Source organism: Barbus barbus (genome assembly GCF_936440315.1).
Source record: "Barbus barbus genome assembly, chromosome: 29".
Taxonomy (NCBI): Eukaryota; Metazoa; Chordata; class Actinopteri; order Cypriniformes; family Cyprinidae; genus Barbus; species Barbus barbus.
Window position 1 is genome coordinate 29925423 of NC_136757.1, and position 23173 is coordinate 29948595.

The following is a 23173-nucleotide window of genomic DNA, read 5'->3' on the forward strand; positions in this document are numbered from 1 at the left end:
GAGCGAACCGAGTGAATCAAACTAACCAAAGCTCGAAACCAGCAGATTAATCTGACCGCTAGAGGCGCCACTGAGGACAAAATGATTATGATGATTAGTTGAAAATCAATAACTAAACCACAGTTGGTCTGGCAGAGCTTTAATTAAAATAAAAAAAATAAAAACTAAACAAAATAAAAATGTTTTACAGTACCATTGGTTCACACAAGCACAGCTGCCAATGAATTAAAAATAAAGCAGCAAAAAGAAAATATTTTTGTACATGATGCATACAAAGTTACATATATAACACTATTAAAGGCAAAAACTTATTCAAGTGCTTGTATATTTACAGCTTGTTGTCTTACCATTTGCATTAAAAATAACAACATTCACAAAATTAATTTAATTCATTTTGCATTAAAAAACCATTTGTATATAAAATATACAATATAAAATAAAATAATAAAATATACAAAAAAGGTTAATTGAATTCAATGCAATGAGACACTGTGATTGATCATATTTGGCCCATACCTACTTTCCTTTTTCTTATGACAAAAAAAATCCTTTAAACAACTGTAAATCATAGAAATAATGTCTTGGAGTCAAGTGTACAATCCACTGGTTGTAACAGTCTTCCTTTCACATTTAAAAACAACCTCGCTGAAATAAGACATTTATACTTTCATATGTTGGTTATTAATATTATCATAGAAATGTTGAAAAAAAAAAAAGAAAAGATCACAGCGATGCCATAGAAGAACCATTTTTGGTCACCAAAGAACCTTTCAGTGAACCATCTTTTCTTAATATGAAGAATATTTTAATAATCTAAAACAACTTTTTCCACTATAATGCAATGGAAAAGATCCCATGCATGTTAAAGGTTCTTCATGAAACCATCATTTTCAGCAAAGCAGCTTTATTTTGATCTTTTTTAAGGGTGTTAAAAGAGCCGTATCATTTCAAAATCAAGTGAGAAAACAGCAATCTGGATTCCTGAAAGCCAGTAGGACCTAAAACGCTTGGAGTGCACTGCAGCAAAACTTCAACATTTAGTGGCACGATGGGAATGTTTTTCTTTTATGTTCTTGAACTGCACCATTCCCAATGATATTCATGATTCACTGACACTGCATAAACTTTAACCTTTAGTTGTATAAATAACCCCATGAGGTCTGTAAGGAAAGAGAAACCAATTTTTACACTGCCACGTTCAGTGCAATGACTGCGGAGAGAAATATGTGACCTGGACCACAAAACCAGTCATAAGGGTCAAAGTTGAGATTTATACATCATCTGAAAGCTGAATAAATAATCTTTCTATTGATGTATGGTTTGTTATGATAGGATAATATTTGAAAATCTGGAATCTGAGGGAGCAACAAAATCTAAATATTGAGAAAATCTCCTTTAAAACTGTTCAAATGAAGTTCTTAGCAATGCATATTACTAATCAAAAATGAAGTTTTGATATATTTACGGTAGGAAATTTACCAAATATCTTCATGGAACATGATCTTTACTTAATATCCTAATGATTTTTGGCATGAAAGAAAAATTGATCATTTTGACCCATAGCTACAATGTATTTTTCGTTATTGCTACAAATATATCTGTGCTACTGATGACTGTTTTTGTGCTGCAGGGTCACATATGCAGCACGAATATTGTTGCACTGCCTGATATTTATCATGATGACATTTTATTCTTCTCTACTGCTGTGCATTATGAAAAATAACCTTTTTGTCCCCAGTAACATTATAAAAATGAAGTGAATCAGTTGTGGAAAGGATTGCATGTTACTGTAAGGATGGAAAATCCACTGCGACTCTTTCCATATCCAGTGTGTTCTGTCTCACTCTGTGCTGCTGTAATGGCTCGGTGGATCTGACGTCTCCTGAAGACTCGTGTGCGAGATTTCCTCACCTTTATCTGAAGTGCGTTTGGCGCTGAACAGATCCGATATAAAGAACACCTGCGTTGAGAGAGAAGTGTGTTGGTTACAGCAGGTTATGTATTTATTAATAAGCGTACGGCCTCACTTACAGTAAACAGTGCCACGGCGGCTCCCTGCAAGAGTCCAGTGAGAACATCACTCCAGTGGTGTTTATAATCAGAGACACGTGACAGACCCACATAAAGAGACGCCGCGATGAAAGAGAACTGCAGAGTCGGCCGAACCAGTCGAGCCCAACTTGCTCTCAGTCTAGACTGGAGATACAGCTGTAAAGAGAAATATACATTTATAAATATATTTATTAAGGCAAAACACTTGAGGTGAATAGGGTAGAAATGTAAACTAATAGATATTACTATACTGCTCCAGTTGATTAATATTCAAATGAGGCATTATCTAATTAAATATGCATAAATGTTGAATGCATTTCCAGCACATGCATCTGAAGATTGGATAATGTCAGACTTGACTTGATTTAAGTTTATTGCCACATCATTTTAGATTAGATTAGATTCAACTTTATTGTCATTTATGCAGAGTACAAGTACAGAGCTAATGAAATGCAGTTAGCATCTAACCAGAAGTGCAAGAATATAGTGTTTTATATACATATAAGTGCAGAGTAAATGAAGATATGATTTACAGAATATACAGTGTAATTGCTATATACAGTATTGAGCAGAGTATATACAGAATATAAATAGGAATGCAACGTAGGGATTGTATGTACATTATGAACAGAGCAATGTGGGATTATATATACACATTATGAACAGCAGAGACATGAGAACAGTGGTAATAAATAAATAAATACAGCTGGATGAGTGTGTGCAAGTATTGATAGAACAATGTATTCTATGCAAAATAACAGTAGTGCAATATTTTATAGAAATAGTTTACTGTGCTTTGTACAGTAACAACTTTAGACAGTTTATATTGTAATAACTTTAACAATGTGCAGTCTGTGCAAAATATGAATAGTGCAAATGCATGTGTGTAGAGTACTGTGACCAGTGCAGTAATAATAAGCAGGTGCAGGTTAGATTAGTGGTGTAGCGTTCAGAAGTGTCACAGCCTCGGGGAAGAAGCTCTTCCTGAGCCTACTAGTGCGAGAGCGTAGGCACCTGTAACGCCTGCCGGATGGAAGGAGGGTGAAAAGTCCATGGTTAGGGTGAGAGGCATCCTTGATGATGTTTCTTGCCCTGCCCAGACAGCGCTTATAATAAATGTTCTCAATGGAAGTTAACTGGGTGCCGGTGATCCGTTGAGCAGTTTTCACCACCCGCTGGAGTGCTTTGCGGTCAGATGCGGAGCAATTGCTATACCATACTGAGATGCAGTTCGTGAGTATGCTCTCAATGGTACAGCGGTAGAATTCCACAAGGATCCTGGGATTCAGGTGAACTTTCTTAAGGCTCCTTAAGAAGTAAAGGCGCTGCTGTGCCTTTTTGACCAGAGTGGAGGTGTTATGGGACCAGGTGAGGTCATCAGAGATGTGGATGCCAAGGAACTTGAAACTCGACACACGCTCCACTACAGCTCCGTTGATGTAGATGGGTGTGTGTGCATGACTCCTAGTCCGCCTGAAGTCCACAATGATCTCCTTTGTCTTCTGGGTGTTTAGTTCTAGATTGTTGGTGGCACACCACACAGCCAGGTGCTGCACCTCATCCCTGTAGGCTGATTCATCGTCATCCTTGATCAGACCTACCACCGTGGTGTCATCTGCAAATTTGATGATGGTGTTGGAGCCATAAACAGGAACACAGTCATGGGTGAAGAGGGAGTACAGGAGAGGGCTCAGTACGCAGCCCTGTGGCACGCCGGTGTTCAGGGTGATGATGGAGGAGGAGAGGTTATCTAACTTAACGGACTGAGGTCTGTTAGTCAGAAAATCTATAATCCAATTGCAGATGGGTGTGCTGATTCCAAGCTCGCTGAGCTTGGAGATCAGCTTGGAGGGGATTACAGTATTAAATGCAGAACTGAAATCTATGAACAGCATTCTCACATGTGTGTTTTGACTGTCCAGGTGGGTGAGGGCAGAGTGGAGTGCTGTTGAGATGGCGTCCTCTGTTGACCTATTGTGGCGATAGGCAAATTGGAATGGGTCTAGTGTAGCAGGGAGACAGGATTTTAAGTGGGATGCAACCAGTTTCTCAAAACTCTTGGCAATGATGGGGGTGAGTGCAACAGGACGGAAGTCGTTAGGGACCGAGGCAGTGGAGTGTTTCGGTACTGGTACGATGGTGGAGGTTTTGAAGATAGTGGGGACAGATGTTTGGGCCAGGGACAGATTGAAAATGTCCGTGAAGACCTCAGCTAGCTGCTCCGCACAGGCTTTAAGCACACGACCAGGTATTCCGTCAGGGCCAGCTGCCTTCCGTGCATTCACCTTACGCAGAGTGGAGTAAACATCTGATGTGGAGAGAGTGAGAGGCAGTTCACTGGGTTGATGCTCAGCTTTGAGTGAGATCTCCTTATTATTTTGATCAAAACGAGCATAAAAGTGGTTGAGCTCGTCTGGGAGGGAGGCAGAGCTGGAGGGGGGCACAGCTCTGCCTCCCACAGCTCTGCCAACCTTCATCTCAACATTTCATTGCAAACAAAGATTAAAACAATACAGTAGTGTACAATACAAAAATTAAATAAAGCAAACTTTTGTACATAAAATTCTATAAAAGATTCTTTAAATTTACTTTTGAAAGAAATTGTAAATGTTTTTCTGGGTCTATCTCGTAAAAGAAGTTCTTAAGTTCTTGAGTTTGTCCTGATTGGATAAAGTCAGATTCATATTCTGGTTTGATTTTGTTGTCATATCAGAGTAAAAAATCAAAAGTTAAGCAAACTTAAAAGATTAAGGCAGCCAGCTTCAGCAGATTTTTGAGTTTTCTCAACTTTTTGTTGTATAAACTGAATACAAGTTGAAAAAACTCTAAATTCTGCTGAAGCTGGTAGCCTTAAACTTTTAAGTTCTCAAGTTTTGATTTTTTTTTGCAGTGAAGGTTTTTCCAGAGGGGATTTTGGATTTCTGTTTTATCACTCCATGACTCAGAAAACACTGTCAACAGACTGAACTCAAACACATTCTCACCATGTTTTTAGGAGGAAAATGTATAAATCAGTGTGAATGAAGTATGAACCTTCATCTGTTTTGTGTGTGTAAACGATAAAACTCTTTAAAGATATGGATTGGAATTGAAATCTACAGATGCAAATAGATGAAGTGCAATAAAAGAAAGACTTAAATGCGTGTTTTGGATGATTGCTTTCCACTAGTCTGAAAGAAGACAGCGGTCACAGTTCTGTTTAGTTCGTTTCATTATCATGGGATTTTAGTTTGTTTCATTAGTTTTGCCCAGTATTTATGTTTCTCTGTTTCCATCCTTTAGTTGATTGGTATTGTTCGTGTATAGCATGCTGTCTCGCATATTGGCTGTCTATTTTGAGTTATTTAATGAACCTTGTTTTACTTTTATCATCTTCCCTGGAGTTTGTGACATAAAAAAACGGATAAAAAGTGGATAAAAAACAAAAACGTGCATAAAAAAACAGTGGTTTTGCCTATAGCATCTCGCCTTAGATTTGATGAAACAGATGAAATACTGTCATAAAAACACACTTACAGCGAGGAACAGCATACAGTACATGGAGAATGATGAGTGACCAGAATAAAAGGAAAGCCTGTCGGTAGAAGATTGTACATCATAATTAGTAAATCAGATGCAACCAGAACAATGCGTTCTTTTCTAAATCAAACAATGCGCTTGCAGATTCAATGCAAAAGTGTAAAAATGAATTTGACTTTGTGAATGTTAGTGCATGACTCCAGCTCACTCACCGGCCTTCATTGATGATGACTGGATCTCCTGTGCACGTGAAGTTCTCAATATAACCGGATTTACAGTCAATGAGACTCCAGTGCGGTTTACACACAGTCAGAAAGTGCGGCCGCAGTCGGCCGATGGTGTATTTGGCGATGTCGGTCAGAGACTGGCTCAACGCCGCTCCAAACACCAATGATCCCACCGCCTTATACACACGCGCTATATACTCATAACTGAAAGAAGCTCTGGACCGCAGATATAGGGAAAAACACTCACCGAAGATTATCTGTGGTGAAGAGAAAACAAAATGCATGAAGTTTTGATCAACTAATGGCAAGTGAAGTTCAGGGCCTGTATTCACAAAACAGCTTATCTTACCACTAAGAGTTTGCCTAAATCGTTTTAAAGAGAAAACTCTTAGCTAAAAAGCTATTCACAAAGCTGCTGAGACAAACTTGTACTGAGGAACAGAGAGAAGTCTTAAGCTCAGAGTAAGGGGGCGGGGTTTACCTCGTTACTATGTCATCAAGCTTATTAACTATGCATACAGTGATTGGCTGAGATTTATTCATAGAAATATTGTAGAGTGCGATATTATGTTGCCATATTCAAATAAAGGTTTAAAAATAAAATTGTTAATTGCACATTCAAGTAAAGATTTTAAAATGCATGCTGTCATTAATTAAACAAGTATATGTTCAGCTAATTGTCAGCCTGTATGCTTCTCATAAACAATTAGTGAATATGCATATAAACAGCCTTTTAATTAACAGAGTAGAATAATCACGGCTGATAGTAAGACATGCAAACGTAACAGAAAAGCAAACTGGACTCAAGAACATCTGTTACTTCTTGTCCAGCTGATTAATGAAAACAAGGATCTAATCAAAGGAACATTTAGAGTTGAGATAACCTCCAAAACCAAAGGAGATCTCTTTTTAAAAGCTCATTATCGTCAAATATTTCTAAAATGTTTACGTTCCGAGGCAGATTTCCAGAAACAGCTATTTTAGGATGGTTTGTGACTTCGGACTCCTCTTCACTGCTCCTGACCTTTCACAGATTTAGGAGCTAGTTTTAGTGCTAAACACTTTGTGAAATACTCTTAGAGCAATAATGTAGAACTGATACGCCCATTATTTTTAAGATTTTCTCCTGAATCGGTGAGTTATGATCTACGTTTATCCTGAAGATGTTTTGTGAATACAGGCGCTGGTTAAGAAAGCAACCGAACACTTACTATCAACAGTGCGAATGGAATTATTATCCCCATCAGTAACTGGTAGGATATGGTATCTTCTTTAAAGGAGTACCTAATGGAGTCATCGCTGCAAAAAAAGCCTCTTTTGAATGGCTTGTGCTGAATATTCAATATCGCAAATGGAAGTCCAGCTGCAACAGACAGAAAGCACAAATGAAGCTCTCAAAATAAAAGCAATGCATCATCTCGTAGCATGTTGTTGGAGAAGAGCAATGTTTCAGTGCAGATTCTGCTGAAGAGACACTATAATGGCAAATAATCAAATCACTGCACACTATTTAAATCAGTTGTTCAACAATAGCATTATTCTGTGTCACCAGACTAGTCTTATTATTCTATAACATCACATCAGGCCATTAAATTAATTCGGAATCACAGACTGAACAATTTCCTCGTCCACAGACATTCTAAACATTTCTATGCATGATCTAATAATGCACATAATATAGAGCTAATAGTGGCTTGAGCATCTGGAATATGGTGCATATAGTAGGTTTTAGCAGCCTACAGTAAGTGCTTTAAACATCTACGACTGTGTGAAGAAATATCCCAGCCGTCAGGGAACGTTTTGACAAGGTTCTCTCAAAATTAATTTCCAGTAACATTAATAGTAATAATAACCAGGGGTTATGAATGTAAATGTAAGACCAAGAAAAGAAAATGGAAGGAAACACAATATCCACTTTTGTCATTTTCCAGTGCAGATGCTTAAATCAAGAAGCATTTACTTGACATGATAAGATGTTTTCTGACAAACTGATGAAAATGAGTTGAGTTTGATTAAAACGAGAACAAATATCTGCCAATGGCCTCAGAAAAGTGGGCACAGTATTCAACATTTAATTCCATGACTTTCTGAATTCAAGACATTCAGGTCTGATTTAAGACCCTTTAAGGCCTTCATTAAGTGAATTTTAAGTCCTTTTTAATACCTGCAGAAAATGTTAGCTATTACATCATTCATGGCACGTTTTACTTAGTTTTTCTTTTGTTTTTAACATTACTTACTACTTGCATGTTCAAACAATGCTTGTAAAATGACAACACAAAATGATCCCTTAATGTTTTCTCTAACGTTTCAATAACCTTTTTTTTTTTATTATTATTATTATTAAAAAAAAACGTTTAAAAACAACTTTGACAAAACGTTATTTTGTTATCTGGGCCATTTCTATAATATGAATACAATGTAAACACAACTTATCTGTGAACACTTACAGCTGTACTTTTATCTCGCCTCATAAAATAAACTAAAGAACTGTATCTCGAGACAACTTATGCTTTTCTGAGCAATAATAAAAGTGTGTATTGCGGTAAATGTGCAATGACGTATGAATAACCTATAACGAGTAAGCGTGCTAATATACATTCATGCATGTGTTTCTGAAATGAATATGAACTGAAACAATGTTGATACATTTATATTCAGAAGAATCTCAAGCGGTTACAATAATAACGCAGATGTACTTCAGGAAGAGCACCCGCTGCTGAGAGAGAGGCCAGATATCTGGAAGAGAGTTATTTACCGAGCAGCACACAGCTGACGTCCACACAAACACTGAAGAGTCCTTTAGTCTCGAACATACTCAGTTCCGCAAACACACTTCTGGAGCCCTTGGAGAACTTGGAGCTGAGCATTTATTTACATCAGATAAAACAAATCAGCTCTTTAACTTGTTAACACGAACGCACTAGTTAAACGGGAGATAATCTGATCATCGAGCAACAAACTCTCGGCTGCTTTTCCAATCACTTATCCGCGTTTTTCGTTAAGCACAAGCGTGAATCATATGCGTTTAATGGCGATGGTCTGATGTATGTCGCCGTTATATCTCCGGTTACTTCATATCGCATGATGGTGAGGTCAATCCCTCCGCCTGTCAATCATCTACAGGCTCCGCCCACCGCTTCCTCTTCCTCAGCAGAGTCACGTTCACTGATGCCTAAAACAGAGCAGGGCTTCTGCATTCTCATTCAGCTTTCATAACATTCCAAACACTGTTTAAAATATAAAATAAACAAGCCAAGTCAAGTCCATTTTATTTATAAAGCCATTTATACAATACAGATGTTTCAAAGCAGCTTCACATTACAGGAAAACAGTGTTGGTTGATTTTGTTCGATTAACAGATTTGTATGTTTGTTGATTTTATTCAATTAAATTATTTAAATGTCGTTTGATTTTGTCAATCAAACAACAAAATTTTGATTTCGACAAAAACAGATGTAAATGTCGGTTGATTTTGTTCGATCAACAGATGTAAATGTTGGTTGATTTTGTTCGATCAACAGATGTAAATGTCAGTTGATTTTGTTCGATCAACAGATGTAAATGTCGGTTGATTTTGTTCGATTAACAGATGTAAATGTTGGTTGATTTTGTTCGATCAACAGATGTAAATGTTGGTTGATTTTGTTCGATCAACAGATGTAAATGTCGGTTGATTTTGTTCGATCAACAGATGTAAATGTTGGTTGATTTTGTTCGATTAACAGATGTAAATGTTGGTTGATTTTGTTCGATTAACAGATGTAAATGTTGGTTGATTTTGTTCGATCAACAGATGTAAATGTCGGTTGATTTTGTTCGATCAACAGATGTAAATGTCGGTTGATTTTGTTCGATCAACAGATGTAAATGTCGGTTGATTTTGTTCGATCAACAGATGTAAATGTCGGTTGATTTTGTTCGATCAACAGATGTAAATGTCGGTTGATTTTGTTCGATCAACAGATGTAAATGTCGGTTGATTTTGTTCGATTAACAGATGTAAATGTCGGTTGATTTTGTTCGATCAACAGATGTAAATGTCGGTTGATTTTGTTCGATCAACAGATGTAAATGTTGGTTGATTTTGTTCGATCAACAGATGTAAATGTCGGTTGATTTTGTTCGATCAACAGATGTAAATGTCGGTTGATTTTGTTCGATCAACAGATGTAAATGTTGGTTGATTTTGTTCGATCAACAGATGTAAATGTTGGTTGATTTTGTTCGATCAACAGATGTAAATGTCGGTTGATTTTGTTCGATTAACAGATGTAAATGTTGGTTGATTTTGTTCGATCAACAGATGTAAATGTCGTTTGATTTTGTTCGATTAACAGATGTAAATGTTGGTTGATTTTGTTCGATCAACAGATGTAAATGTCGGTTGATTTTGTTCGATCAACAGATGTAAATGTCGGTTGATTTTGTTCGATCAACAGATGTAAATGTCGGTTGATTTTGTTCGATCAACAGATGTAAATGTCGGTTGATTTTGTTCGATCAACAGATGTAAATGTTGGTTGATTTTGTTCGATTAACATGTATATGTCGGTTGATTTTGTTCGATCAACAGATGTAAATGTTGGTTGATTTTGTTCGATCAACAGATGTAAATGTCGGTTGATTTTGTTCGATCAACAGATGTAAATGTTGGTTGATTTTGTTCGATCAACAGATGTAAATGTCGGTTGATTTTGTTCGATTAACATGTATATGTCGGTTGATTTTGTTCGATTAACAGATGTAAATGTTGGTTGATTTTGTTCGATCAACAGATGTAAATGTTGGTTGATTTTGTTCGATCAACAGATGTAAATGTCGGTTGATTTTGTTCGATCAACAGATGTAAATGTCGGTTGATTTTGTTCGATTAACAGATGTAAATGTCGGTTGATTTTGTTCGATCAACAGATGTAAATGTCGGTTGATTTTGTTCGATCAACAGATGTAAATGTTGGTTGATTTTGTTCGATCAACAGATGTAAATGTCGGTTGATTTTGTTCGATCAACAGATGTATATGTTGGTTGATTTTGTTCGATCAACAGATGTAAATGTCGGTTGATTTTGTTCGATTAACAGATGTAAATGTCGGTTGATTTTGTTCGATCAACAGATGTAAATGTCGGTTGATTTTGTTCGAGCAACAGATGTAAATGTCGGTTGATTTTGTTCGATCAACAGATGTAAATGTTGGTTGATTTTGTTCGATTAACAGATGTAAATGTTGGTTGATTTTGTTCGATCAACAGATGTAAATGTCGGTTGATTTTGTTCGATCAACAGATGTAAATGTTGGTTGATTTTGTTCGATCAACAGATGTAAATGTCGGTTGATTTTGTTCGATCAACAGATGTAAATGTCGGTTGATTTTGTTCGATCAACAGATGTAAATGTCGGTTGATTTTGTTCGATCAACAGATGTAAATGTCGGTTGATTTTGTTCGATCAACAGATGTAAATGTCGGTTGATTTTGTTCGATCAACAGATGTAAATGTCGGTTGATTTTGTTCGATCAACAGATGTAAATGTCGGTTGATTTTGTTCGATCAACAGATGTAAATGTCGGTTGATTTTGTTTGATTAACAGATGTAAATGTTGGTTGATTTTGTTCGATCAACAGATGTAAATGTTGGTTGATTTTGTTCGATTAACAGATGTATATGTTGGTTGATTTTGTTCGATTAACATGTAAATGTTGGTTGATTTTGTTCGATTAACAGATGTAAATGTTGGTTGATTTTGTTCGATCAACAGATGTAAATGTTGGTTGATTTTGTTCGATCAACAGATGTAAATGTCGGTTGATTTTGTTCGATCAACAGATGTAAATGTTGGTTGATTTTGTTCGATCAACAGATGTAAATGTCGGTTGATTTTGTTCGATCAACAGATGTAAATGTCGGTTGATTTTGTTCGATCAACAGATGTAAATGTCGGTTGATTTTGTTCGATCAACAGATGTAAATGTCGGTTGATTTTGTTCGATCAACAGATGTAAATGTTGGTTGATTTTGTTCGATTAACATGTAAATGTCGGTTGATTTTGTTCGATCAACAGATGTAAATGTCGGTTGATTTTGTTCGATCAACAGATGTAAATGTCGGTTGATTTTGTTCGATCAACAGATGTAAATGTTGGCTGATTTTGTTCGATTAACAGATGTAAATGTTGGTTGATTTTGTTCGATCAACAGATGTAAATGTCGGTTGATTTTGTTCGATCAACAGATGTAAATGTTGGCTGATTTTGTTCGATTAACAGATGTAAATGTTGGTTGATTTTGTTCGATCAACAGATGTAAATGTTGGCTGATTTTGTTCGATTAACAGATGTAAATGTTGGTTGATTTTGTTCGATCAACAGATGTAAATGTTGGTTGATTTTGTTCGATCAACAGATGTAAATGTTGGTTGATTTTGTTCGATCAACAGATGTAAATGTTGGTTGATTTTGTTCGATCAACAGATGTAAATGTTGGTTGATTTTGTTCGATCAACAGATGTAAATGTCGGTTGATTTTGTTCGATCAACAGATGTAAATGTTGGTTGATTTTGTTCGATTAACAGATGTAAATGTCGGTTGATTTTGTTCGATCAACAGATGTAAATGTCGGTTGATTTTGTTGATTTTGTTCGATTAACAGATGTAAATGTCGGTTGATTTTGTTCGATCAACAGATGTAAATGTTGGTTGATTTTGTTCGATCAACAGATGTAAATGTTGGTTGATTTTGTTCGATCAACAGATGTAAATGTCGGTTGATTTTGTTCGATCAACAGATGTAAATGTCGGTTGATTTTGTTCGATCAACAGATGTAAATGTCGGTTGATTTTGTTCGATCAACAGATGTAAATGTTGGTTGATTTTGTTCGATTAACATGTAAATGTCGGTTGATTTTGTTCGATCAACAGATGTAAATGTCGGTTGATTTTGTTCGATTAACATGTAAATGTTGGTTGATTTTGTTCGATCAACAGATGTAAATGTTGGTTGATTTTGTTCGATGAACAGATGTAAATGTCGGTTGATTTTGTTCGATCAACAGATGTAAATGTTGGTTGATTTTGTTCGATCAACAGATGTAAATGTCGGTTGATTTTGTTCGATCAACAGATGTAAATGTCGGTTGATTTTGTTCGATTAACATGTAAATGTTGGTTGATTTTGTTCGATTAACATGTAAATGTTGGTTGATTTTGTTCGATTAACATGTAAATGTTGGTTGATTTTGTTCGATTAACAGATATAAATGTTGGTTGATTTTGTTCGATCAACAGATGTAAATGTCGGTTGATTTTGTTCGATCAACAGATGTAAATGTTGGTTGATTTTGTTCGATCAACAGATGTAAATGTTGGTTGATTTTGTTCGATTAACATGTAAATGTTGGTTGATTTTGTTCGATCAACAGATGTAAATGTCGGTTGATTTTGTTCGATCAACAGATGTAAATGTCGGTTGATTTTGTTCGATCAACAGATGTAAATGTTGGTTGATTTTGTTCGATCAACAGATGTAAATGTCGGTTGATTTTGTTCGATCAACAGATGTAAATGTTGGTTGATTTTGTTCGATCAACAGATGTAAATGTTGGTTGATTTTGTTCGATCAACAGATGTAAATGTTGGTTGATTTTGTTCGATCAACAGATGTAAATGTCGGTTGATTTTGTTCGATCAACAGATGTAAATGTTGGTTGATTTTGTTCGATCAACAGATGTAAATGTCGGTTGATTTTGTTCGATCAACAGATGTAAATGTTGGTTGATTTTGTTCGATCAACAGATGTAAATGTTGGCTGATTTTGTTCGATCAACAGATGTAAATGTCGGTTGATTTTGTTCGATCAACAGATGTAAATGTCGGTTGATTTTGTTCGATCAACAGATGTAAATGTTGGTTGATTTTGTTCGATCAACAGATGTAAATGTCGGTTGATTTTGTTCGATCAACAGATGTAAATGTTGGTTGATTTTGTTCGATCAACAGATGTAAATGTTGGTTGATTTTGTTCGATCAACAGATGTAAATGTCGGTTGATTTTGTTCGATCAACAGATGTAAATGTCGGTTGATTTTGTTCGATCAACAGATGTAAATGTCGGTTGATTTTGTTCGATCAACAGATGTAAATGTCGGTTGATTTTGTTCGATCAACAGATGTAAATGTCGGTTGATTTTGTTCGATCAACAGATGTAAATGTCGGTTGATTTTGTTCGATCAACAGATGTAAATGTTGGTTGATTTTGTTCGATCAACAGATGTAAATGTCGGTTGATTTTGTTCGATCAACAGATGTAAATGTTGGTTGATTTTGTTCGATTAACAGATGTAAATGTTGGTTGATTTTGTTCGATCAACAGATGTAAATGTTGGTTGATTTTGTTCGATTAACAGATGTAAATGTCGGTTGATTTTGTTCGATCAACAGATGTAAATGTCGGTTGATTTTGTTCGATCAACAGATGTAAATGTCGGTTGATTTTGTTCGATCAACAGATGTAAATGTTGGTTGATTTTGTTCGATTAACAGATGTAAATGTCGGTTGATTTTGTTCGATTAACAGATGTAAATGTCGGTTGATTTTGTTCGATTAACAGATGTAAATGTTGGTTGATTTTGTTCGATCAACAGATGTAAATGTCGGTTGATTTTGTTCGATCAACAGATGTAAATGTTGGTTGATTTTGTTCGATCAACAGATGTAAATGTCGGTTGATTTTGTTCGATCAACAGATGTAAATGTCGGTTGATTTTGTTCGATCAACAGATGTAAATGTTGGTTGATTTTGTTCGATCAACAGATGTAAATGTTGGTTGATTTTGTTCGATTAACAGATGTAAATGTTGGTTGATTTTGTTCGATCAACAGATGTAAATGTTGGTTGATTGTGTTCGATCAACAGATGTAAATGTCGGTTGATTTTGTTCGATCAACAGATGTAAATGTCGGTTGATTTTGTTCGATCAACAGATGTAAATGTCGGTTGATTTTGTTCGATCAACAGATGTAAATGTCGGTTGATTTTGTTCGATCAACAGATGTAAATGTTGGTTGATTTTGTTCGATTAACAGATGTAAATGTTGGTTGATTTTGTTCGATCAACAGATGTAAATGTTGGTTGATTGTGTTCGATCAACAGATGTAAATGTCGGTTGATTTTGTTCGATCAACAGATGTAAATGTCGGTTGATTTTGTTCGATCAACAGATGTAAATGTTGGTTGATTTTGTTCGATTAACAGATGTAAATGTCGGTTGATTTTGTTCGATCAACAGATGTAAATGTCGGTTGATTTTGTTCGATCAACAGATGTAAATGTCGGTTGATTTTGTTCGATCAACAGATGTAAATGTTGGTTGATTTTGTTCGATTAACAGATGTAAATGTCGGTTGATTTTGTTCGATTAACAGATGTAAATGTTGGTTGATTTTGTTCGATCAACAGATGTAAATGTTGGTTGATTTTGTTCGATTAACAGATGTAAATGTTGGTTGATTTTGTTCGATCAACAGATGTAAATGTTGGTTGATTTTGTTCGATCAACAGATGTAAATGTTGGTTGATTTTGTTCGATCAACAGATGTAAATGTTGGTTGATTTTGTTCGATCAACAGATGTAAATGTTGGTTGATTTTGTTCGATTAACAGATGTAAATGTCGGTTGATTTTGTTCGATCAACAGATGTAAATGTTGGTTGATTTTGTTCGATTAACAGATGTAAATGTCGGTTGATTTTGTTCGATCAACAGATGTAAATGTTGGTTGATTTTGTTCGATCAACAGATGTAAATGTCGGTTGATTTTGTTCGATCAACAGATGTAAATGTTGGTTGATTTTGCTCGATTAACAGATGTAAATGTTGGTTGATTTTGTTCGATTAACATGTAAATGTTGGTTTTCTTTTACGTTTGTATGTCTTACTATCAGTCGTGATTATCCTACTCTGTTAATTAAAAGGCTGTTTATAGGCATATTCACAATTTTTTTACGAGAACAGGCTGACAATTAGATGAACATATGTGACCCTGGAGCACAAAATCAGTCATAAGGGTCAATTTTTTGAAATTGAGATGTATACATCATCTGAAGCTGAATAAATAATCTCTCCATTGATGTATGGTTTGTTATGATCGGACAATATTTGGCTGAGATACAACTATTTGAAAATCTGGAATCTGAGGGTGCAAAAAAATCTAAATATTGAGAAAATCTCCTTTAAAGTTGTTCAAATGAAGTTCTTAGCAATGCATATTACTAATCAAAAATGAAGTTTTGATATATTTACAGTAGGTAATTTACTAGATATCTTCATGGAACATGATTTTTACTTAATATCCTAATGCTTTTTGGCATAAAAGAGAAATGTATAATTTTGACCCATACAATGTATTATTGTATATTTCTACAAATATACCTGTGCTACTGATGACTGCTTTTGTGCTCCAGGGACACATATTCCCATATAGTGAAAACTGTTTATTCAATTTCAATGCAAATAAATTAGTTCAGTCAAACTTTTTTAAACTTGTTCATCTTTAATGGAGACAAACATAGAAATGAGGAACACACATATGCAGAGGGAATCTTTATGAAGTAGCACTTCCTATGTTAAAGATAAATGATTTTAATTAATACAATGAGTCAGAAAGATCTCAGAAGAGAGAAAGGCACTTTTTACAACACAAGCAAACAGATGAAACTCTTGAACAGCAAACAACCAAAAAGACACTTGAACTGAACAAGAACTCACAGTATAAAAATATATCTTTGTGGCTAAGGACCGAAGCTCAAGAGTTTGGCATACAAGAGAGAAAACAAACCAGGTACATCACAATCTCAAACGGAATCAGAGATTTTTATTAATAACAAAAGACAAACTGACTGGAAACACAGATTTTGCTCCAGTGAAAATGCCGATGCATGATGACGACAAAGGTCTGAGTGGAAGCTCACGATCCAACCATGTCATAGACGTAGATGTGATAGTCATCTTCAAACTTGATGAAGTAAACGGAGGGTTTGGCCTGAACCTGCTGGATGATGGTGCCCATCCTCTGCGTGCCGTCCTTATTCTCACACTCCACCTGCTTCCCAACCAGCGTCTCGCTCACCTCACCCGACTCTCTGAGCTCCGCCGGATCATCTGATGGAGCAAAGCCTTTATTAATCAACGTTCTGACACCTGAGTCCTGCACAATCAAAGATTTGAGCTCAATATGTTTTTAGCAGTCGATTAAAAAGGGGAAAATGTTACAATTGCCCCATACTGACTCTTAAAAATAAAGGTTCCTGATCTGGGTTGGATTGAAGAATCATTTATATTTCCCCAAATTAGTGAATACTTATTTAAAGGAACATTTCTTCCCCTTCCACTCTTTTTTTTTTATTGCGTATTTGGTTACATGAAAAACCTTTAACATCAATGGAACCATAAAAGGTTCTTTAAAATATTATTCATATTGAGAAAATGGTTCTTTTAAGAACTGTTCACTGAAAGGTTCTTCAGGGAACCAAAAATTTAATGGAATCACTGCGAAAAACACTTGTGTAACCTTTATTTTTACGAGTGTAGAGTCATTAGACTGATTCAAATTGTGAGTTTGGGACTGTCTGTGAGTCTTTGATTGATTCATGACAAGGGAATCATTTAGAGAGTCATTTGTTCATGATTCAGACACCACTGTTCACACTGTAGTCATTAGACTGATTCAAATTGTGAGACTCTTTGTGAGTCTTATTGACTGATTCATTACAGTGAATCATTTGTTCACGAGTCAGGCTCCACTGCTCACACTATTAGAATGATTCATTTTATATGTTTGACACTGTTTGTGAATCTTTCTGACTGATTCATTACAGTGAAGTGATAAGGAGTCAGACTCCACGGTTCACACTGTAAAGAACCTTTGTTGGTTCCCCAAAGAACCTTTCAGTGATCCGTTCTTAAAAGAACCATTTTTTCTTAGTGTGAAGAACATTTTAGTAATCTGAAGAACCTTTTTGCACTATAAAGAACCATGGATGTTAAAGTTTCTTCACTGAAGCATCGATGCCAGTAAAGAAGCTTTAGTTTCTTTCTTAGACTCACTCACCAGGATCCGGAAGTATCCGAAGGTCCCCGTCTTTATAATCCTGCATCAGCTGGTACATGTACAGCATTGGATCTTTCTCATACGTTATGAAGAACCACGCAGGCATGCTGGGAGCCCTGGAGAGCACCAAACCCCTCCACTCATCCTTGGAGCCATCATCCGTCTCAAACAGGTGACTCACCGGCCTTCCCAGCAGCTGATCCGCCAGACGAGTGTCACTGACCCGAAACGAGGCGATTTCCCCGGGGAAAATCTCCAGATTCTGAACCCTCTGATCTTTGAAGATCTCCAGGCCGTAAACGCAGTCCACTCCATCGTACTTGATGAGGTACAGAGACAAGTTGACAGACACTTGGACTAGCACCGTCCCCGTCCACCGAGACACCGGACTGCAGACATCTTCCTTCCATTTGTGTTGTATTCGACAGCCCACAATGCTTTCACTGAGAGACGCAGCAGGCCTGCAGAGATGCATGTGTTTGTGCCTGATAAACACACAACAGAGCATTACAATCATTTGCTCATTATAATAGCCAACAATACATTGTATGGCTCAAAATTATCCATTTCTCTTTTATGCCAAAAATCATTAGGATATTAAGATCATGTTTCATGAAGATATTTTGTAAATTTCCTACCATAAATATACCAAAACTTAATTTTTGATTAGTAATATGCATTGCTAAGAACTTCATTTGAAATTGAAATTTAAAAAAGAATTGACCCTTATGACTGGTTTTGTGCTCCAGGGTCACATTTAGTTCCCAAGTGTGTTTAGTATTAATACTGTAGCTTTAAAAATCCTCTAGAGTTACTAAAACACTTTTGTTTCTAGCTGGCAGTGAGTAGGAATATATTCATCACAGTACTGATGTGAGCATGTTGCATTCCACATGTAAATAAATATTTAAATATTAAATTTAAATCTGCATATTAGTTTTAATAGTTATTTAATTATTACATTTCCTTTATGTCAGGTAATAAGTTAATACATACAGCCAGAACTTAACCTAATCTTTCAATTTTCAGTAAGCCAGCTGTTGCCCTTCAAAGTTAATAATTAAAATAAAAACTATAAATAAATGAATGAATGAATGAATGAATACATGCATAAAACTGTTATAAGATAAAACTACCAAAAATTTGAGGAGGAATACTAAAACTAAAATTCAGCTCAAATTTGAAAGCATTATAAAAACAAAATAAACAGTACTATAATAACAGTTGTACTCACTTGTGAGAGCTCTTTTTCTTCATTATGGACCGGCCACCTGATACACCACAAACTGATCAAAACATAATGATTGGTTTATTTGGTAATTTAGTTCAGGTCTAGTTTAGGTATCGTACAGGTGAGGGTCTCACCTCTAGTGTCTCTGGAGCGATGCTGGTTCATGCGGCTTCTGTAGGAACACTCCATCCGCTGCAATCAGATCAACCTCTGATGATCCTCCTGACTGAACAAACACCGGCTGCATCACAACATCTGCTGAGCGCCCTACCTAGACAGCATTTTTGAGCATGCACTAACAAAAATACAGCAACAATGCCCCAAAATCATGACTGTACCATGGTATTTTTAGAGTACTTTGGGGTAACATGTAAAAACCAGGCTATATTGTCCTTTAAAATTACAACATTAAATCTTAAACCCATAACATATGTGTCCCTGCAGCACAAAAGCAGTCATCAGTAACACAGGTATATTTGTAGCAATAGACAACAATACATTGTATGGATCAAAATTATACATTTCTCTTTTATGACAAAAATCATTAGGATATTAAGATCATGTTCCATGAAGATATTTAGTAAATTTCCTACCGTAAATATATCAAAACTTCATTTTTGATTAGTAATATGCATTGCTAAGAACTTAATTTGAACAACTTTAAAGGAGATTTTCTCAATATTTAGATTTTTTTGCTCCCTCAGATTCCAGATTTTCAAATAGTTGTATCTCAGACAAATATTGTCCTATCATAACAAACCATACATCAATGGAAAGATTATTTATTCAGTGTTAAATGACCCTTATGACTGGTTTTGTGCTCCAGGATCACATAAGTAAAGTGGAAATGAAGTGAACTACAGCAAAACAATGTAAACACACTCACACACACACACACACACACACACACACACACACACGAGAGACTCACTGTCCGGTGCTCATTGCAAACTTGTGTCTCGCTGCTTCACGCTGTTTTGGTTTTGATTCTGCACAATTACTGTAAAGTAATAATCAAACTAATTCAGCAAAAGTGAGCCTCGCGTTTCCTCTGCGCAGCGCGGGCACGAGTAGACTGGCGGGAGCGCGCCTCATTCAATAAAAACAAGCACACGTGGTATTTAACAGAAATCACGATTTAATGCGTTTGAAATTAGACGTTTTCTCAATAAATACAGAAAGGTAATTATTTAGATCGGTTGTATTTCATGTGCTCGAATCGAGTTTAAAATAGTTCGATTATCTTGATCAATTCGTTTGTATCCAAATGCTAAAGTATAGCGAGCAACTGAAATATGAACAGCTGTGTTCTAAACAACTGTCAATCATCATGAAATCGAGTCAGAATGAATGAATTTGTGTTTCTAAAAAAATTAAAATAAATAAATAAATGTGTTTGTGAGTCAGCTGATATTATATATATCATATTATTTTCAAACCTACGATTTATTTGTCAACAAAAGACTTTTATTTTGAAGTCGACCACCGCAGACGGAAGCCGGAAGTCGGTGTTTCGGAATGTTCATGTTAGAAAGTGGAAGAGAAGAGCTGCTCGAATTCAATTAAAAAACGTCTTGATTTGATCAGGATGATTGAGATCTGGAGCAGAATGTGAGAGACGGATGGAGAACATGCTGATCAAACACATCAGAGTGAGTGACGTCATCCCATCACACAGAATTAAACTGTTATTGATTATAATCTTCTGAGTGTTTGTTTTTATTTGGCGATCTGAAGATCTTTTTGAGTGTGTTGTGTGTCACATGGTCCATATGGATCTATAATGGCAGATTAAAGTTGGTCATTTTTAGGGTTTGTGTATTTAACCTTTAACCTTTCGTCTATAATGCGTTTATATTAAATATTAACCCCCCTCTCTGTTTATTCTGTTGATGTGAGTCAGAAACACAGCTGCATCATTCATTATGACCTGTCATTTGTCCAGATGATGTTGTGTACATTATATTTTGCTGCTATATATGTATATATATATATAATGTGTGTATGTTGTGAGCTGTATAGTAATGTGTTGGTGGTGTTTTGCTGCTGTATATATATATATATATATATGTATATATAATGTGTGTATGCTGTGTGTTGCAGCAGCGCAGTGTTGGCCGGGCGAAGGTGGCTCATGCAGTGGTGGTCATCTTCATGGAGTTTTTCGCCTGGGGTCTCCTGACCACCCCGATGCTGACGGTGAGCATGAAACACACCGATCTCAACACAGACTGATTTTAAAATGAATTTACAGGCACCGAATTAGATCACTTCATCTGCAGTCTGTCGAAAGGAGAAAAAGGATCATATTAAAATATCCCTCCATACATAAAACTTAATGTTTAAATAATGCATTGTAAATAATAATAATATAATTACAAGTTGCACTATAATAAATGACAGTGCTTAGCTAAAATTCATGTATACAAATATAAACATTTTGTTATAGCAATTTTTTTCCTTTTTATAGAACCTTATTTTATCACCTGTATTTTAAGCATGTTATTTTAGTATCATTGAGATGCTATTATAGTTTTATATATGTATTATTTTATATAAGAATTTTTTTTTTTTTTAAATATGTCTGTAAAATTAATTATTTCTTATTTCAGTTTGAGTTATTTTAGTATATCAAGTTAAAGTAGATGAAAATGAGAAATGCTAATATAAAATGTTTAATTTTTTTATTTTACTTGAGATTTATTTTATTTCAGGTAATAAAAATATATTTTATGGTTTTAGTTTAAAACAACCCTGATTTGGATTAGATTTTATCATATAAGTGTCTCTTTCAGTTTCTTTTCTGTACAGAGAAAGGAAAAATGTCTTCTGGTTTGATGATGTACCTTCCCATAATGCACTGCAGATGCAAATGCAGAAGGAGATCATTGATGGCCAAATGCAAACAGTGAAAGTGATATGAGACTCTTCTGATGTTTCCTCATTCCAGGTCCTGCATGAAACATTTCCCCAGCACACGTTCCTCATGAACGGCCTCATTCAGGGCGTCAAGGTGAATCCAGTGCATCTGTTGTTGTGCAGTTGCATGCATTTGATGAGTTGTAATTATAATGCATTACAGCTGCTGAGCATTATATGCTGCGAAAGACAAATATTAACCCTGTTCTGTTTTTGTTACTGTGTAAAAGCCAGCGTTGCAGTGTGTTGTGTGTGGTAACTGCTGTGTGTTTGCAGGGGTTTCTGTCGTTCATGAGCGCTCCTCTGATCGGTGCCTTGTCTGATGTTTGGGGCAGAAAGAGCTTCCTGCTGCTCACAGTGTTTTTCACCTGCGCCCCCATCCCACTAATGAGGCTCAGCCCATGGTACTGTGTGTGTGTGTGTGTGTGTGTGTGTGTGTGCCATCACATGACTCTCAAGTGACTAAAGCTCTTCAGCCGTGTTTAAAAGTCACTGCAGCTCATTCTGCATGAGAGACAAACCCCTCTGTGTTAAATGCATTAAAGGAACAGTTCACACAAAAAAATCACTCACTCTCAGACCATCAGAGATTAGTATGAGTTTGTTTCTTCATCAGGTTTGGAGAAATGTGTCTCTGCATCAGTGTGTCAGCAATGGATGCTCTGCAGTGAATGGGTGCCGTCAGAATGAGAGTCCAAACAGCTGATAAAAACATCACAATAATCCACACCACTCCAGTCCATCAGTTAACATCTGGAGAAGACAAAAGCTGAAACTAATCTAGCATTAAGGCGTTTTAATACGAGTCTATAGTCCATAATAAAATTAGCTGAAAACCATTGTTTCCGGGCTAAAATATGAGTCCATAATCCATAATAACACTTCCTCCAGTGAAAACACTGACATGCGGTTGGATCGTTCTTTTGTGTCTAATTGTAGTGTTTGGTTTTTTTCGCAATTCCTCGATTTATAAAAATAAAATTGTGGCAAAACATTAAATTCGAATTAATCAATAAAATCTGAAAAATCGCCCAGCCATAGCCAAAGTGTTTCCTTATTTTTACTTTACTTAAATTTTTGTGTAATTTTTTTATTTTATTTTACATCAAGGT

At 35.8% G+C, this 23173-nt stretch overlaps 3 protein-coding genes across 10 annotated transcripts in view; 1 reads left to right on the plus strand and 2 right to left on the minus strand.

Moving 5' to 3' along the window:
• Positions 1-125: 125 nt before the first annotated feature.
• Positions 126-8936, minus strand: LOC306849290 (phospholipid phosphatase 1-like). Its single transcript, XM_079384221.1, has 6 exons — positions 8557-8936; positions 7010-7161; positions 5784-6055; positions 5569-5626; positions 2032-2208; positions 126-1960 (listed from the first exon to the last, which is right to left on the minus strand). The coding sequence occupies exons 1-6, from the start codon at positions 8666-8668 to the stop codon at positions 1841-1843; spliced, it is 891 nt and encodes a 296-aa protein (XP_079240347.1). The 5' UTR covers positions 8669-8936; the 3' UTR covers positions 126-1840.
• A 7348-nt stretch (positions 8937-16284) lies between these two features.
• LOC306849561 (spindlin-W-like) lies at positions 16285-20626 on the minus strand. Of its 8 annotated transcripts, none has more exons than XM_079384687.1 (5): positions 20074-20626; positions 19277-19437; positions 19146-19197; positions 17912-18396; positions 16285-16962 (listed from the first exon to the last, which is right to left on the minus strand). In XM_079384687.1, exons 2-5 carry the CDS (start codon positions 19329-19331, stop codon positions 16769-16771), a joined length of 786 nt encoding a protein of 261 aa, XP_079240813.1. In that variant the 5' UTR covers positions 19332-19437; positions 20074-20626; the 3' UTR covers positions 16285-16768. The 8 variants fall into 8 exon arrangements, with proteins under 8 accessions (XP_079240813.1, XP_079240814.1, XP_079240819.1 ...); XM_079384688.1 differs by having other exon boundaries at positions 16341-16962; positions 19277-19368; positions 20074-20622; XM_079384693.1 differs by having other exon boundaries at positions 16341-16962; positions 17912-18372; positions 20074-20469.
• Positions 20627-20629: 3 nt separating this feature from the next.
• LOC306849562 (hippocampus abundant transcript 1 protein-like) overlaps positions 20630-23173 on the plus strand; it is a 12780-nt gene continuing 10236 nt past the window's right edge. The window contains exons 1-4 of the mRNA XM_079384695.1: positions 20630-20794; positions 21246-21341; positions 22093-22155; positions 22338-22465. Coding sequence (XP_079240821.1) covers positions 20765-20794; positions 21246-21341; positions 22093-22155; positions 22338-22465 — 317 coding nt within the window. The 5' untranslated portion in view covers positions 20630-20764. The remainder of the gene's footprint in view (positions 20795-21245; positions 21342-22092; positions 22156-22337; positions 22466-23173) is intronic.

What these genes read in the sequence shown, in the direction of transcription:
- LOC306849561 (XM_079384687.1), bottom strand. Translation starts at nt 19,331, where the DNA reads ATGGAGTGTTCCTACAGAAGCCGCATGAACCAGCATCGCTCCAGAGAC. An exon ending in AAGAAAAAGAGCTCTCACAA is followed by an intron (nt 18,397 to 19,145) that starts GTGAGTACAACT and finishes TGTGTTTATCAG; the next exon opens with GCACAAACACATGCATCTCT. An exon ending in TCGGATACTTCCGGATCCTG is followed by an intron (nt 16,963 to 17,911) that starts GTGAGTGAGTCT and finishes TTGCTCCATCAG; the next exon opens with ATGATCCGGCGGAGCTCAGA.
- LOC306849290 (XM_079384221.1), bottom strand. Translation starts at nt 8,668, where the DNA reads ATGCTCAGCTCCAAGTTCTCCAAGGGCTCCAGAAGTGTGTTTGCGGAA. An exon ending in CGTCAGCTGTGTGCTGCTCG is followed by an intron (nt 7,162 to 8,556) that starts GTAAATAACTCT and finishes TGTCTGTTGCAG; the next exon opens with CTGGACTTCCATTTGCGATA. An exon ending in GTCATCATCAATGAAGGCCG is followed by an intron (nt 5,627 to 5,783) that starts GTGAGTGAGCTG and finishes TTCTACCGACAG; the next exon opens with GCTTTCCTTTTATTCTGGTC.